Here is a 12,498-nt window from a genome sequence, read left to right as displayed (position 1 = left end):
AATCTGGTGGAATGAATTGCAGTCATACAGTAAATGAAAAAAACACCACTTTAGAACATTTGAAATTTTGAATATATATGAATTTAAGCATTTTGCTGGTGATTAAATTAGTTAGGAATTTGTAGCAAAATTGGCATAAAAAATGTAGAGAATGTCGTGTTTTAGTTTTGGTTTTGGCAAAACAACCTTCAAATGTTATGGTCTTGGTTTTGGATTTGGCAAAACCACCCTTAAGGTTTTTGGTTTGGATTTGGTTTTGGAGTGCTTTAAAATTGATAAAAACAGATAAAATGTTGTAATTTGGACCTGTTTAAATGCAAACCAAAACCTAGATTCAGGTTATGAATCCGAGTTCCAAACTTACAGCAGACCCGAACCAGCACTTGGTTCTACTCGCAAACCCCAAAAGTGATTCAAGCCGGGACTTTATTCGACTCCGAACCCCAAAATTCGGGTGTGTTAATTTTCCAGGAAAACTAACTGCATATCTCTACAAAAAGGTTGTTTTTCAACAAAATTGTTATTTAAAATGCAAAATAATTAACAATTCTATAAAAAAAAAATTAAAACCAATAAATGGAACAAAATGTTCAGTGCTTTTAGTGGGAACATGGAATAAAACATTTATAAAATGATTAGCTATTAAATAATTATTGGCCCTGTATTGCGAATCGTCCAATGAAATGAATAATGGGAAGTTGGGTTATCTCTACTCATTGATTTATTAGTGTTGATGAGTGTCCCTATATCCACCAATAAATAGGCATAAGGAATACCAAATCAATACCATATCAGAAATAATAATAATGTAAATGTAAATACATTTATTACATAATTGTATCACTCAGGTCAAAACATATTTTTAAAAATTTGTCAGATTGCATAAAACATTTTCTTGAAAACGAAAGAAGAAATGCACAGGGAATTTGTACATGAGATTTATTATTTTGTTTATTTGGTGACTATCTTCTTTTACTTATCTCAAAGGCAACATGTTCTTTTCTTCATCCACAGACTAAATCTGGTTTTGCACAGCTGTATAATGAAGGTTCAGAAAATGCTTGTGATGTACGACTCAGGCTTACAAAGGAGGCACTAACCATACAAAAACAAGACGTTGTCTGTCTGAGTGGAAGTGAGCAAAGTGCAAATGTAAGTGCTCTGCTTGATAAATCAGAATATTTCAAAGATACTTAAATGATTCCGTGATTATTCCCACCAGCACTCTGTATGTTTACTGGAAGCCCAAATACAATATAAAGCCTACAATGTTTGGAATAAAATATTTCAACTGAAAATGTAAGAAAATCATGCAATATTTTCCAATTTCTCTATTATTGGCAAACAACATTATGTTATCATGTTAAAGAGTCAATTGTTTTAGTTAAGTATGTATAAAATCATTGTGTGAAAAACATTGTAGCAATAAATCTATACATATAAAGTTGGAGCCTGATACAAATGATGTCATGTTGGAATGTAAGGATAGTTGGACTGACCTCTGACCCCTCACAGCAATGTTAAAGATGCACAGAGAAAAATGAGAGGGGGGTAATAGAGAGATCACAGTGGGGGAGGGTGAAGGAGAGGTGGGGAGGAAGTGCTGGGAATAGGAAGAGAGAGAAAAGGGTGGGGAAGAGAGATAGAGGAGAGAAAGACAAAAAATAAATGAATAAAATCTAGGCAATGTTGTGCATCACTTGCTCAGGATAACTGAATTGCAGGAATCCTGGCTCAGCTAAGTCGGGTTTTGCCGATAAGATAAACAGCCATTGCTAATTGGTAACCCTCACCTATTGATAGCTGCATATACTTTAATGCCGGGTACACACTAGACGTTATGTTGTCATATCTAGCAGATCGGAGCAGCATAATGGACACATCTATTGTGTACCCGCTATGTCGCTGATGTAACATGCTCCCGCGCATTGTCAGCGACATCGCCCATTGGACCTGCATGCATTTGTTAGCGGGGCCCTGCTGCCGAATGCAGCATGGCCCCCATTGTTGCTCCATAGCTGCCAGCATCGGCAAGTGTGTATGCACTCGCCAATGCCGCGCACCCCTGCTATGTCCCATCGCTGACAAGGTCGGTAAACACACTAGACATCGTCTAGTGTGTACTGGCCTTTAAATTGTTCAACATGGATTTAAATTCAGGCTACTGTAGACAGCACATATCTTATAGATAACAGAGAAGTGTAAAGCCTGAAATACCACATAAAGATAACAGTGCTCTTTATCAACATATCTGCCCTTGGTCTAAAATGCTCACTAGCATTGGCTAGCAATGGCAAAGTATCTCCAAGACTCATGCACTGTTAGAGGAGGTCCTTGAGATTTGCTATTACATTATGTTGCTCCTACAAAAGCTTGATGAGGAGAGAAATGATCAGTATAAATAAAGGGCCTGATTCTGAGATGGGAGCAAGGCAGAAAAAGGAGTAACTTTACACCTGGACAAACCATGTCACACATAAAAATATGTTTTTGCATGTAAAGTAAATACTAGTTGCATTTATATGAGAACTATAGAACAGAGAGATTTATAGGCCCATAAAGGTCCTATTAGAACATGGGTTTAGCTGACACCATGAGGGTTCCCTAGTGCTATACAAAGGGGATGGAACAAACAACTTGTAGCATATGTACAAGCTGATATAAACAATTCCACAACTTTTCAAATTATTACAATGTACAGATAACATAATTATTGGAGAAACCAATAAGGCTAGGTTTGGATACAAAGGAAGCAGAAGGTAGAGTCTTTAGTGTTAGAAAAGTTTGAATTTCATTCTGTATGGGACAGGGAGGCAGTTTAGTGACTGCCAGAGGTAGGCCAGCACAGAGTTCAGTATAGACTGAAGAGGTGCGAGGCAGGAGATAGGAAGGCCAGAGAGTAGTAGACTACAGTAATCTAGACAAGAGAGGATAAGGACATGAATGACAGAATGAGAAAGGGCCTGATTCTGCAGCCATGGCCTATATTTGTAGGGGGCAGAAGGAAAGCCAGACTGTGAATGCATAGAGACAGACAATTAGAGTCCCAGCAGCCATAATCAGAAGAATGAACTGATAGAGGACTAGCCCACAGCTGCAGCCTGAATAGTAGCAGTGCGCTCAAACAGACTACTGAATAGAGATGGTATAACAAGAAGCATTATTGGAAGATCTGGAGAAAGGTGGCAAGAAAAGCAGGTCCTGGGAGTCACCTGAGAACTTCCACCAAGCATGTCCACTCTGTCCAGAGCTATTGAGGGTAAGTCTAGTGTAAAAGGGGCTTATTTAGAGTTGGACAAATATGCAATGTTGTATACTTGACAGAAGTACTGTATAGGATGTGGAATTGTTAGGCATATTTGTTAGTACACAATACTGAAGATGGCGCATTACCCTATTTCTACACATCCTTATAAATGTAATTAAACATGCAATTTTTATTTATTTATTATGTTGTGTACAATACAATAATTCAGTCCAATATTAAGCATCATCAGCAAGTATATTTACATCAACCCTACGGCACCCACATGTCTCCTGACAGGCACATCTGCATTATTGTCTAATTGAAAATACATGAATGTGCCATTACTGCTTCCCACCCTTATCTTCCCTGCACCATCTCTCCATGTGTAAGGTATCGTAAGTTGCAGATATGCGGAAACTTGATATACAGGGAAGCGTAGTTGTTTTGTGCACATGCACTGTATGAAAATACATGTCATGCACAGAATAATAAGAACAGAGAAGTAATAAACTCTAAATGAGCCCAGATGTGAGTGGGACCAGCATTACTGACATACACATATTCTGAAAGTGCCAATAGGCATGTGCAGGGCCGTAACTAAGGGTGTTTGAGCAGAGCTGATGCGCAGGGCGATGGGGGAGGCACAATCATTGCCCCATGGCACCTGTTTGTGGCTTGCAGGGAGCCTAGAAAGGACCTCTGCTGCCTGTGGAGCTTTGGGCAGTGCTCCACTTTTGGAAGCCATTGCCCTCATAACGGCGCACTGCTGCCCTGTTACGTCGCTGGACACTATTCTGATGTATATTTAGTCTATAAATTTATACCTGGCTCCATAATGTTCATAATCGTCTTTTAAATCAATATATGATTGTTACGTTCTTATTAATGCAATGATAAATATCAATAGGTAGGCAAACTATACTGGTGAAGCTATCAATGTAGCGTATATAGAATTCTAATTGTGCATTATTGATTCACATTCATTTCAGGAACATGTTATTCTACATTGAACTATTCTTCATTTTCATAAAATTTCTATCTATCTCTTTTATCTACTAAGCCTACAAAATGTCCTACATGGCCTTATTTCTTCTGCGCCAATGCATTTAATAGAAGTGCAAATGTTTACTTTTATCAGGAATTATTATAATGATAAAAAGTATCATGTAGCATAAAAAAATTATATTTGTTCATAATTTATATCTATTTCTTATAATGATGTTTTATATTAGGCTTCTCTATTGACCCTATTATGCAGAATTAAACACCTTGTCAATGTCAGTTACTTCTGATTGTAATGATCTGTAAAGCTAAGTATGATGCAGTGAAAAGAACAAGTAAAATCACTACTTAAATAGCATTTCATAAAAATTCATGTGCTTCAGTATAGAATACAAAAGAGACTGTTACTGCATTTGAAATAATTAGAATATTAATGATAATCAACAATGACTTTGTTACAGCATTAAATATAATGTCCTTTGCTTTGATCCTACATAACAAAAAACTTTGAATTATGGTTGGCATCAAAAGCCTTCATGGCTGACAATTGTTTGGCTTCAGCCATCTTAAGACTAAACATGGTAACATAATAACTAGAGATATGCGTTTACCCCCATATTTTGGTTTTGGTTTTGAATCCGGATGCATCTTCGTGTTTTGGTTTTGCAAAACCACCCTCACATGTTTTGATTTTAGATCTGTATTTTAAAAAAATAAATAAAAAAACAGCTAAAATCATGTCATTTTGACCTGTTTACATGCAATCCAAAACCCAAGTCTTTTTTTTAAAATCCGAGTTCAGAACCGCGGGAAGACCTGAACTGGGACTCGGTTCGACTCGGAACACCTAAATAAATTTCTCCAGGAAACTATGGTGGTTAAATTGATCATAATTTTTGATGATAAATTATTAAAATAGTGGTGGACAAAAAGGTGGCCAGACCTTGGCGACTAGGGATATCAAAGAACACCACATTTAGGCCATGGGTTAAGTTAAAGATGAGGCAACAGCCATCCCCATCCCAATGCACCAATTATGTGCATTGAAGAAAAGATAAATAATATGGGGGGGTAGCTTTTCCAGAACTGACTGTTCATATCATGCCATCACATATCAACCCGAATGGGTGATATGGTTGCTCCAACCAGGAGGGTGGAATCACAACACAACTGCAACTGGTCGGCCACACTTACCCACCACAACAATTGGCAATTGTCCAAAACAAAAACAAAGGATGGGAGGGAAGATCAGATGAAAAAGAATTAAAAATATAAAGCAACAGCACCTACACTCCAACCACTGAACCATTACTGGCCAACCCTATTAACATAACCCGATGTCATCAGACCCAATCCATCTACAGCCTCAAGGTTTAACCCTGCCAGCATTTCTGTGAGATCTTAATGTTACAGCAAAAAGGAGAGGGGGGGGGGGGGGAGGAGCAGGTGCACACTATAAGCACTAAGAAAACAAATAATCAAAAATATCTATAATAGACTGTAATAATTAACATGGTTTTAAATGTAAGGTTTCTTAGTACATGTTTGGCCAAAGATGTTTGCCCACCTACCACGTCACGGTGAACCTTATACAGGTGGGTCCCTAACATCTCTAATACTAACACACTAATTAATTTATCAAGGACTTACCTATCATAGAGCCCATTAGATGTGTGTACTGCAATGCAAGGACCCATACCAGTTAAAATCACCTGGGGCAGGCAGGAAGAGTGCTAGCCCAAAGAAGGGGTCTCACCTTCAGAGTGTACCTTAAATACACACAGGAAATGGGAGGGGCTGGGCTGCACATCTTAATATTAAACATGATAATAGGTGCTACCATGCTGAGACCAGTAGTTCTACAGCAAAAAGGAGAGGGGGGGGAGGAGCAGGTGCACACTATAAGCACTAAGAAAACAAATAATCAAAAATATCTATAATAGACTGTAATAATTAACATGGTTTTAAATGTAAGGTTTCTTAGTACATGTTTGGCCAAAGATGTTTGCCCACCTACCACGTCACGGTGAACCTTATACAGGTGGGTCCCTAACATCTCTAATACTAACACACTAATTAATTTATCAAGGACTTACCTATCATAGAGCCCATTAGATGTGTGTACTGCAATGCAAGGACCCATACCAGTTAAAATCACCTGGGGCAGGCAGGAAGAGTGCTAGCCCAAAGAAGGGGTCTCACCTTCAGAGTGTACCTTAAATACACACACACAGGAAATGGGAGGGGCTGGGCTGCACATCTTAATATTAAACATGATAATAGGTGCTACCATGCTGAGACCAGTAGTTCTACAGCAAAAAGGAGAGGGGGGGGGAGGAGCAGGTGCACACTATAAGCACTAAGAAAACAAATAATCAAAAATATCTATAATAGACTGTAATAATTAACATGGTTTTAAATGTAAGGTTTCTTAGTACATGTTTGGCCAAAGATGTTTGCCCACCTACCACGTCACGGTGAACCTTATACAGGTGGGTCCCTAACATCTCTAATACTAACACACTAATTAATTTATCAAGGACTTACCTATCATAGAGCCCATTAGATGTGTGTACTGCAATGCAAGGACCCATACCAGTTAAAATCACCTGGGGCAGGCAGGAAGAGTGCTAGCCCAAAGAAGGGGTCTCACCTTCAGAGTGTACCTTAAATACACACACACAGGAAATGGGAGGGGCTGGGCTGCACATCTTAATATTAAACATGATAATAGGTGCTACCATGCTGAGACCAGTAGTTCTACAGCAAAAAGGAGAGGGGGGGGGAGGAGCAGGTGCACACTATAAGCACTAAGAAAACAAATAATCTATAATAGACTGTAATAATTAACATGGTTTAAATGTATGGTTTCTTAGTATGTGTTTGGCCAAAGATGTTTGCCCACCTTTAAAACCACATTTAAAACCATGTTAATTATTACAGTCTATTATAGATATTTTTGATTATTTGTTTTCTTAGTGCTTATAGTGTGCACCTGCTCTTCTCAGCCCACTCTCTGATACTGAGCCATGCATAGCTGTGTTTTAGGTGATGGATCTTGGTGGCCATGGTAGCTGTATACAGATGCCATGACGAGTGAGGCAATGGAACAGAGGTAAAGATGTACAGATGCTATAGGGAGAAAGAAATACACAATGGTGGCAGGGGCATATCTATAATGGGTGCAAGGTGTGCAGAGCACATGGGCCCCTGGGTCCAAGGGGGTCCACACACCCTGCATCCATATAAATGCTCCGCTGGCCTGGCACTGGCTATAAAGCTGTTAAAATTACCGGAAAATGGCCACAGTGGCCATTTTCCGGTGATTCACACATGTGCAGTATGTCCCCGGAACTTGGCATGGGCGCACAATGCCAGAGTCTACTGCACCACCGGAGAGAAGGGGGCCCCTTCCTAGATGAGTGGTGAGTGATAACAGACTGTAAAAAAATTAAGTGTTAGGAAGAATATAGGATAATAATGAGTTAATGGGACATTAAATTAGTGATCATATCATGACAATATTACTATGGAAGTATTGAAGGGGAGATATATATGTCCAAGGTTTCTAGCTTACGTATGTCTGGTAGACAGTTAGCAATTAATTAGCAGCCTTAATTGCCAGACCACCAGTTAGAGGGTGATAAAAGGTGGGTCAGTTTCTATAGTCTGTCTCTCACTGCCTTAGGAGCATGATGAGGCCTGCAAAGAGGGCGAGACCGTGCTGTGCTAAATGATGTTTTGTGAGTTGGACACTAGGTCTTTCCACCTTGAGAAAGGGAATTATATGTTAGTTAGAGCCAGACAGGCTAGAATTTATTTTTATGTTTTGTTTATTTTGTGCTCTCAAATAAAACTAGCTGCGGAAACATGTACCATGACCCTGGACTGTTATGTTACTAATTGGTTGCTGTATGAAAGGTACTGTCATTTACCCCAGGAGATGGCAACCCTAACCTTATCTTGCAATACATAGTAGAGAATGCAAGCATTGCATTTAAATTGCAGCCATAAAAAATTAAATATTTAAAGTGACAGACACCCATTTTTTTTGTGAAAAGATTATTATTTTGTAAACTTCTTGGTTGTGGTATCACCAGATGCTTGGAGAAGCCAGATTCTGCTTCCTTAGTTGCACCAAGAGATAACCTGAAAGCCATAGTTAAGGCATTGCTACAGGCTACCGCAGCTCAGGAGGAAGCTGCCATGATGCAGCAGTTAGCCTCTTAAGGCTCATAAGCAGCAGCTATTGCATATTGAGGAAAATTATAGGCAACAGCAATTTGTCATTGATGAACTATGCAAGCAATAGCACCAAGACCGTGAAGCTTTACAATATGTAATGCAGAATCTAGCAGCCTTGTCTTGAAATAATTCCAGGGACGTCACAACTAGCTCCATATGGGTAAATAATTTTCTGCAGAAGATGGTAAAGAGCAATGATGTTGAAGCCTACTTAACAACTTGTGAAAAAACAGCTGAGAGAGAAAGTTGGCCTAAAAAAATGAGTGGGCAGGCCATTATTTATATAGCGCTTTTCTCCTAAAGGACTCAAAGTGCTTTACATTTGCCTTTACAGTACAAAATACAAAATAAGCTTAAACAAGGGACATTAGTGAAATGCTTGGGTGAAGAGGTAAGTCTTGAGTCTATTATTGAAGGATTCTAGAGTGCAGGCCTCTCGAACTGTGCACGGAAGTGAGTTCCATAATGTTGGAGCCCCAAAACTGAAAGCTCGACCCCCAGACAAATTCCGGGAGATTCTAGGTACTGTTAATAGTAATTCGTTAACAGATCGCAGTAATCAAGTGGGACGGTAAGGAATCAGAAGCTGCTTTTTAGGTACCCTGGGCCATGGTCATGTAGGGCTTTGTAAGTTAATAAGCCAATCTTTGAAAACAATTTGCCATCTGACAGGCAGCCAGTGAAGGGAGTAGAGAATGGGTGTTATGTGGCTGGAACGGGGCTGGTTGGTTAATAGCCTGGCAGCTGCATTTTGTACCATCTGCAAGCAGTGCAATTCTTTTGCTGGGAGTCCAAGGTAGAGGGCGTTGCAGTAGTCTAAGCGTGATGATATAACTGCATGTGTGACTTTAGGCAGATCTTCTGAGGGAATTAAGTGCTTGATTCTGGCTATGTTTCTCAGATGAAAGAATGAGGATTTGATTGTGGCTGATACCTGATGTTTACGTGTCAAGCCACTATCCAGGACAACACCAAGATTCTGCACATGTTCAGTTATTTGAAATTCGGATCCCCCAAGCATAAGTCCTGTTGGTTGGCTATGCTGTAGCCCTGACTTGTGACCTATCATAAGGATCTCTGTTTTATCAGGGTTCGGTCGCAGCCAACTGGCACTCATCCACTCCTGAAGCTCAGCTAGGCAGCCATTTAGGGTTGTTATGGGGTCCTTTGTACCTGGAGCAAAGGACAGTACAGTTGTGTATCATCTGCATAGCAGTGGTAGAACAGGCCATGACGTCTGATTATTTCACCCAATGGTAGCATGTATACTGCAAAAAGCATGGGAGATAGTATAGAACCCTGTGGGACACCACATGGAAGTGGCACTAGTGATGAAGAGTTTACGCCAGAAGAAACTCTCTGTGATGTGCCAGTCAGAAACGATTTGAACCAGCTAAGGACTGTGCCATCCAGTCCACAAAAATTTTTCAGGCTCTCAATTAGAATCCCGTGGTCCACGTTATCAAATGCTGCAGAGAGATCCAGAAGGATTAAGATTGAACAATCACCTCTGTCTCTTGCCATCAGAAGATCATTAAGCACACATACTAGAGCTGTCTCAGTGCTATGTCTTCTCCTGAATCCTGACTGGAATGGATCATAAATATCATGGGTAGACAGGACCCACAAAATAATTTTTTTCTGATGTCAAGGACTATGACAAACTAAAATTAAAATTTGATCTCATTTGGGTGTCACTATGGGCAAAATTTACTAATCGGTGGGTTTTAAACCCCAGCGGTTTAATGGTGGTTTGGCAGCGGTTTTGCGATCAGCAGATTTACGAAGGCCAAAACTGCTGCAAAACCGCCATCAAAACACATTTTAGAATAGAATAGAACAGGGCTGTCATTTAGAGACCACTGCAAAACTGCCACCAAACCCCCAGGGTTTAGAACAGAATTGAACCCGCCGTCAAACCGCCACCAAACCTCCGGGTTTTAGAACCTGCCACTTAGTAAACTTTGCCCTATGTCTGTTTGAGCACAATGATTTCATCATTGGGGATGCCAAGTGGATAAACCTGCCCACTCTTATTTGCTAGTGAACGTTAGTCCTGTGCTAAATACTTTTCTATGAGTTGGACACTAGGTCCTTCCACCTTGAGAGAGAAAATTGTATGTTAGAGCCAGACCGACTAGAATTATATTTGTTTTTTTTTATTTTGTTCTCTCAAGTAAAACTAACTGCAGACATTTGTACCAAGACCCTGGACTGAGGTGCTACTAACTCGCTGCTGCCTGCAATGAATTGCTGTTTACCCCACGAGACGTCAACTATAACCTGATCCTTTGACAATATATAACAGTAGACAACTGAGAATAGAGTATTCAAAAATAACAATATTTGTGTTAAACAGTTATTGACGGAGGGAAGGGAATGTTGCTCCACATTTGCTACTTCTACCCATACCCATACTGATCTGTGCAGTGTTTCTGATGAAACCCGCCACTCACAGGGTCTATTTAATACTTTTATTCAGCTCTATTTTATTGTGATTTTCAAAGTTTTTAACTACATGATTCTTAGTAAATTCATGATTCTATTGTGGACTGTGTAAAGCATACAATGTTTTGACCAATGATCTAATGCCATCTGCAAAATCTACGGGAAATCGCAGAAAAACATAAAATCGCCCCAAAGTGCTCTTTAGTACATTTACCCCTCAGTATTGTTTTTAGCACAAAGTTTTATGTACATACCTAAAGACTAAAAAATACTGAAAGAACAAAATAACCTTCATTGGTTAATCTTAGTTAAATAATCCTTACCTGAAGCCAAAGTGGAGAGCCTAGCGGGATAAAAACCAAAGACAATGGATTTGATTGCATTTATGAATTTATAGTTATTTAATAATTTTCTTCTTCATTGCTGCATCAGACCTAGACTGAAAATTAAAATGCTCATTAACCTTTTACAATGTTACACTAAAGTGACTTTGTGGCTGACATAGATAAAACAGTTCAATAGTAAGCTCCTGCCAGAGAAACTACTTGTATGCACTGAAAGTAATTCTAATCACATTTGGTAAGCAAACTATTGCATTAAACACCATCTGTGAATGGCAGTATTTGACAGGTCATACATGAAACGTTCTGTTACTTCTAAGAGTCCTCTACAACAAATAATGCCATTCTCCATTACTAGAGCAACAGTGTATGAGGACACATCTGTATGTAGCCAAACATTATCTTTTTTTTTTTTTTAATTAATTAATTTATTTAAAACATATATATATATATATATAATATATATATATATATATATAGTTAGTTTCATATGTTTTCAGATTCTGTGGAACAAATCAATGATCCTGCAATCTGATGACAGAAAGTAATTACTAAGCATTATTATATCATAATATATTCTTTTTAATACTTGATGGTTAATTCTAGAAGGTATATAGTCTATATTTAATTTAAGTAAAATATGTTTGTGTGAGCTGTACTCTCGACATGTGTGGTAGCTAACTAGAGGTAATGGTGAAACATTCTACCCGCCCAGCTTGGGTGCCTTACAGGATACTGTATAGTCAGCCCTATGAGTTTTGCCTGTAGATATCTTGGGCTTTCTCAAAGACATATTTGTCTTTTTCAATTTAAATATTGACACAAGTGTTTTTTAACACACACCCTCCCTCCAAGCTCCTGGGAGTGTGCTGACTATATTGTCATGTTCTTAGCTATCTAAGTAATGCTTATTAATTCTAAACTAATTTTGATAGATTTTAGAACTAATTAATTTATGTAGTGAAGACTAAATCATATTCTTTGTTGGTGCAATTTATTTAGATTCTGAAAAAAAATATCATTAGGTTGTAAATAATTCATAGGTAATACATTTTAATCATAATTTTTATATATATAGTATATACAGTATATATATATATATATATATATATGTATATATATTAGGGATGTGCAGGAAAGTCCAGGAATGATGATGTTCGTCCATGTAAGATGACATTGTGCCTCTTTCTGAGTTCCGTTTTTTTGGAGGGAAAA

General features: G+C 38.6%; 1 protein-coding gene across 1 annotated transcript in view; it reads left to right on the top strand.

Annotated features, from left to right (window-relative positions):
• The first annotated feature begins 913 nt into the window (after window positions 1-913).
• SNTG2 (syntrophin gamma 2) overlaps window positions 914-12,498 on the top strand; it is a 222,193-nt gene continuing 210,608 nt past the window's right edge. The window contains exons 1-2 of the mRNA XM_088448850.1: window positions 914-928; window positions 1,015-1,152. Coding sequence (XP_088304976.1) covers window positions 914-928; window positions 1,015-1,152 — 153 coding nt within the window. The remainder of the gene's footprint in view (window positions 929-1,014; window positions 1,153-12,498) is intronic.

Source organism: Taudactylus pleione, unplaced genomic scaffold, assembly GCF_031769625.1.
Source record: "Taudactylus pleione unplaced genomic scaffold, aTauple2 ptg000468l, whole genome shotgun sequence".
Lineage (NCBI taxonomy): Eukaryota > Metazoa > Chordata > Amphibia > Anura > Myobatrachidae > Taudactylus > Taudactylus pleione.
This window is presented reverse-complemented; position numbering and strand designations above follow the sequence as displayed.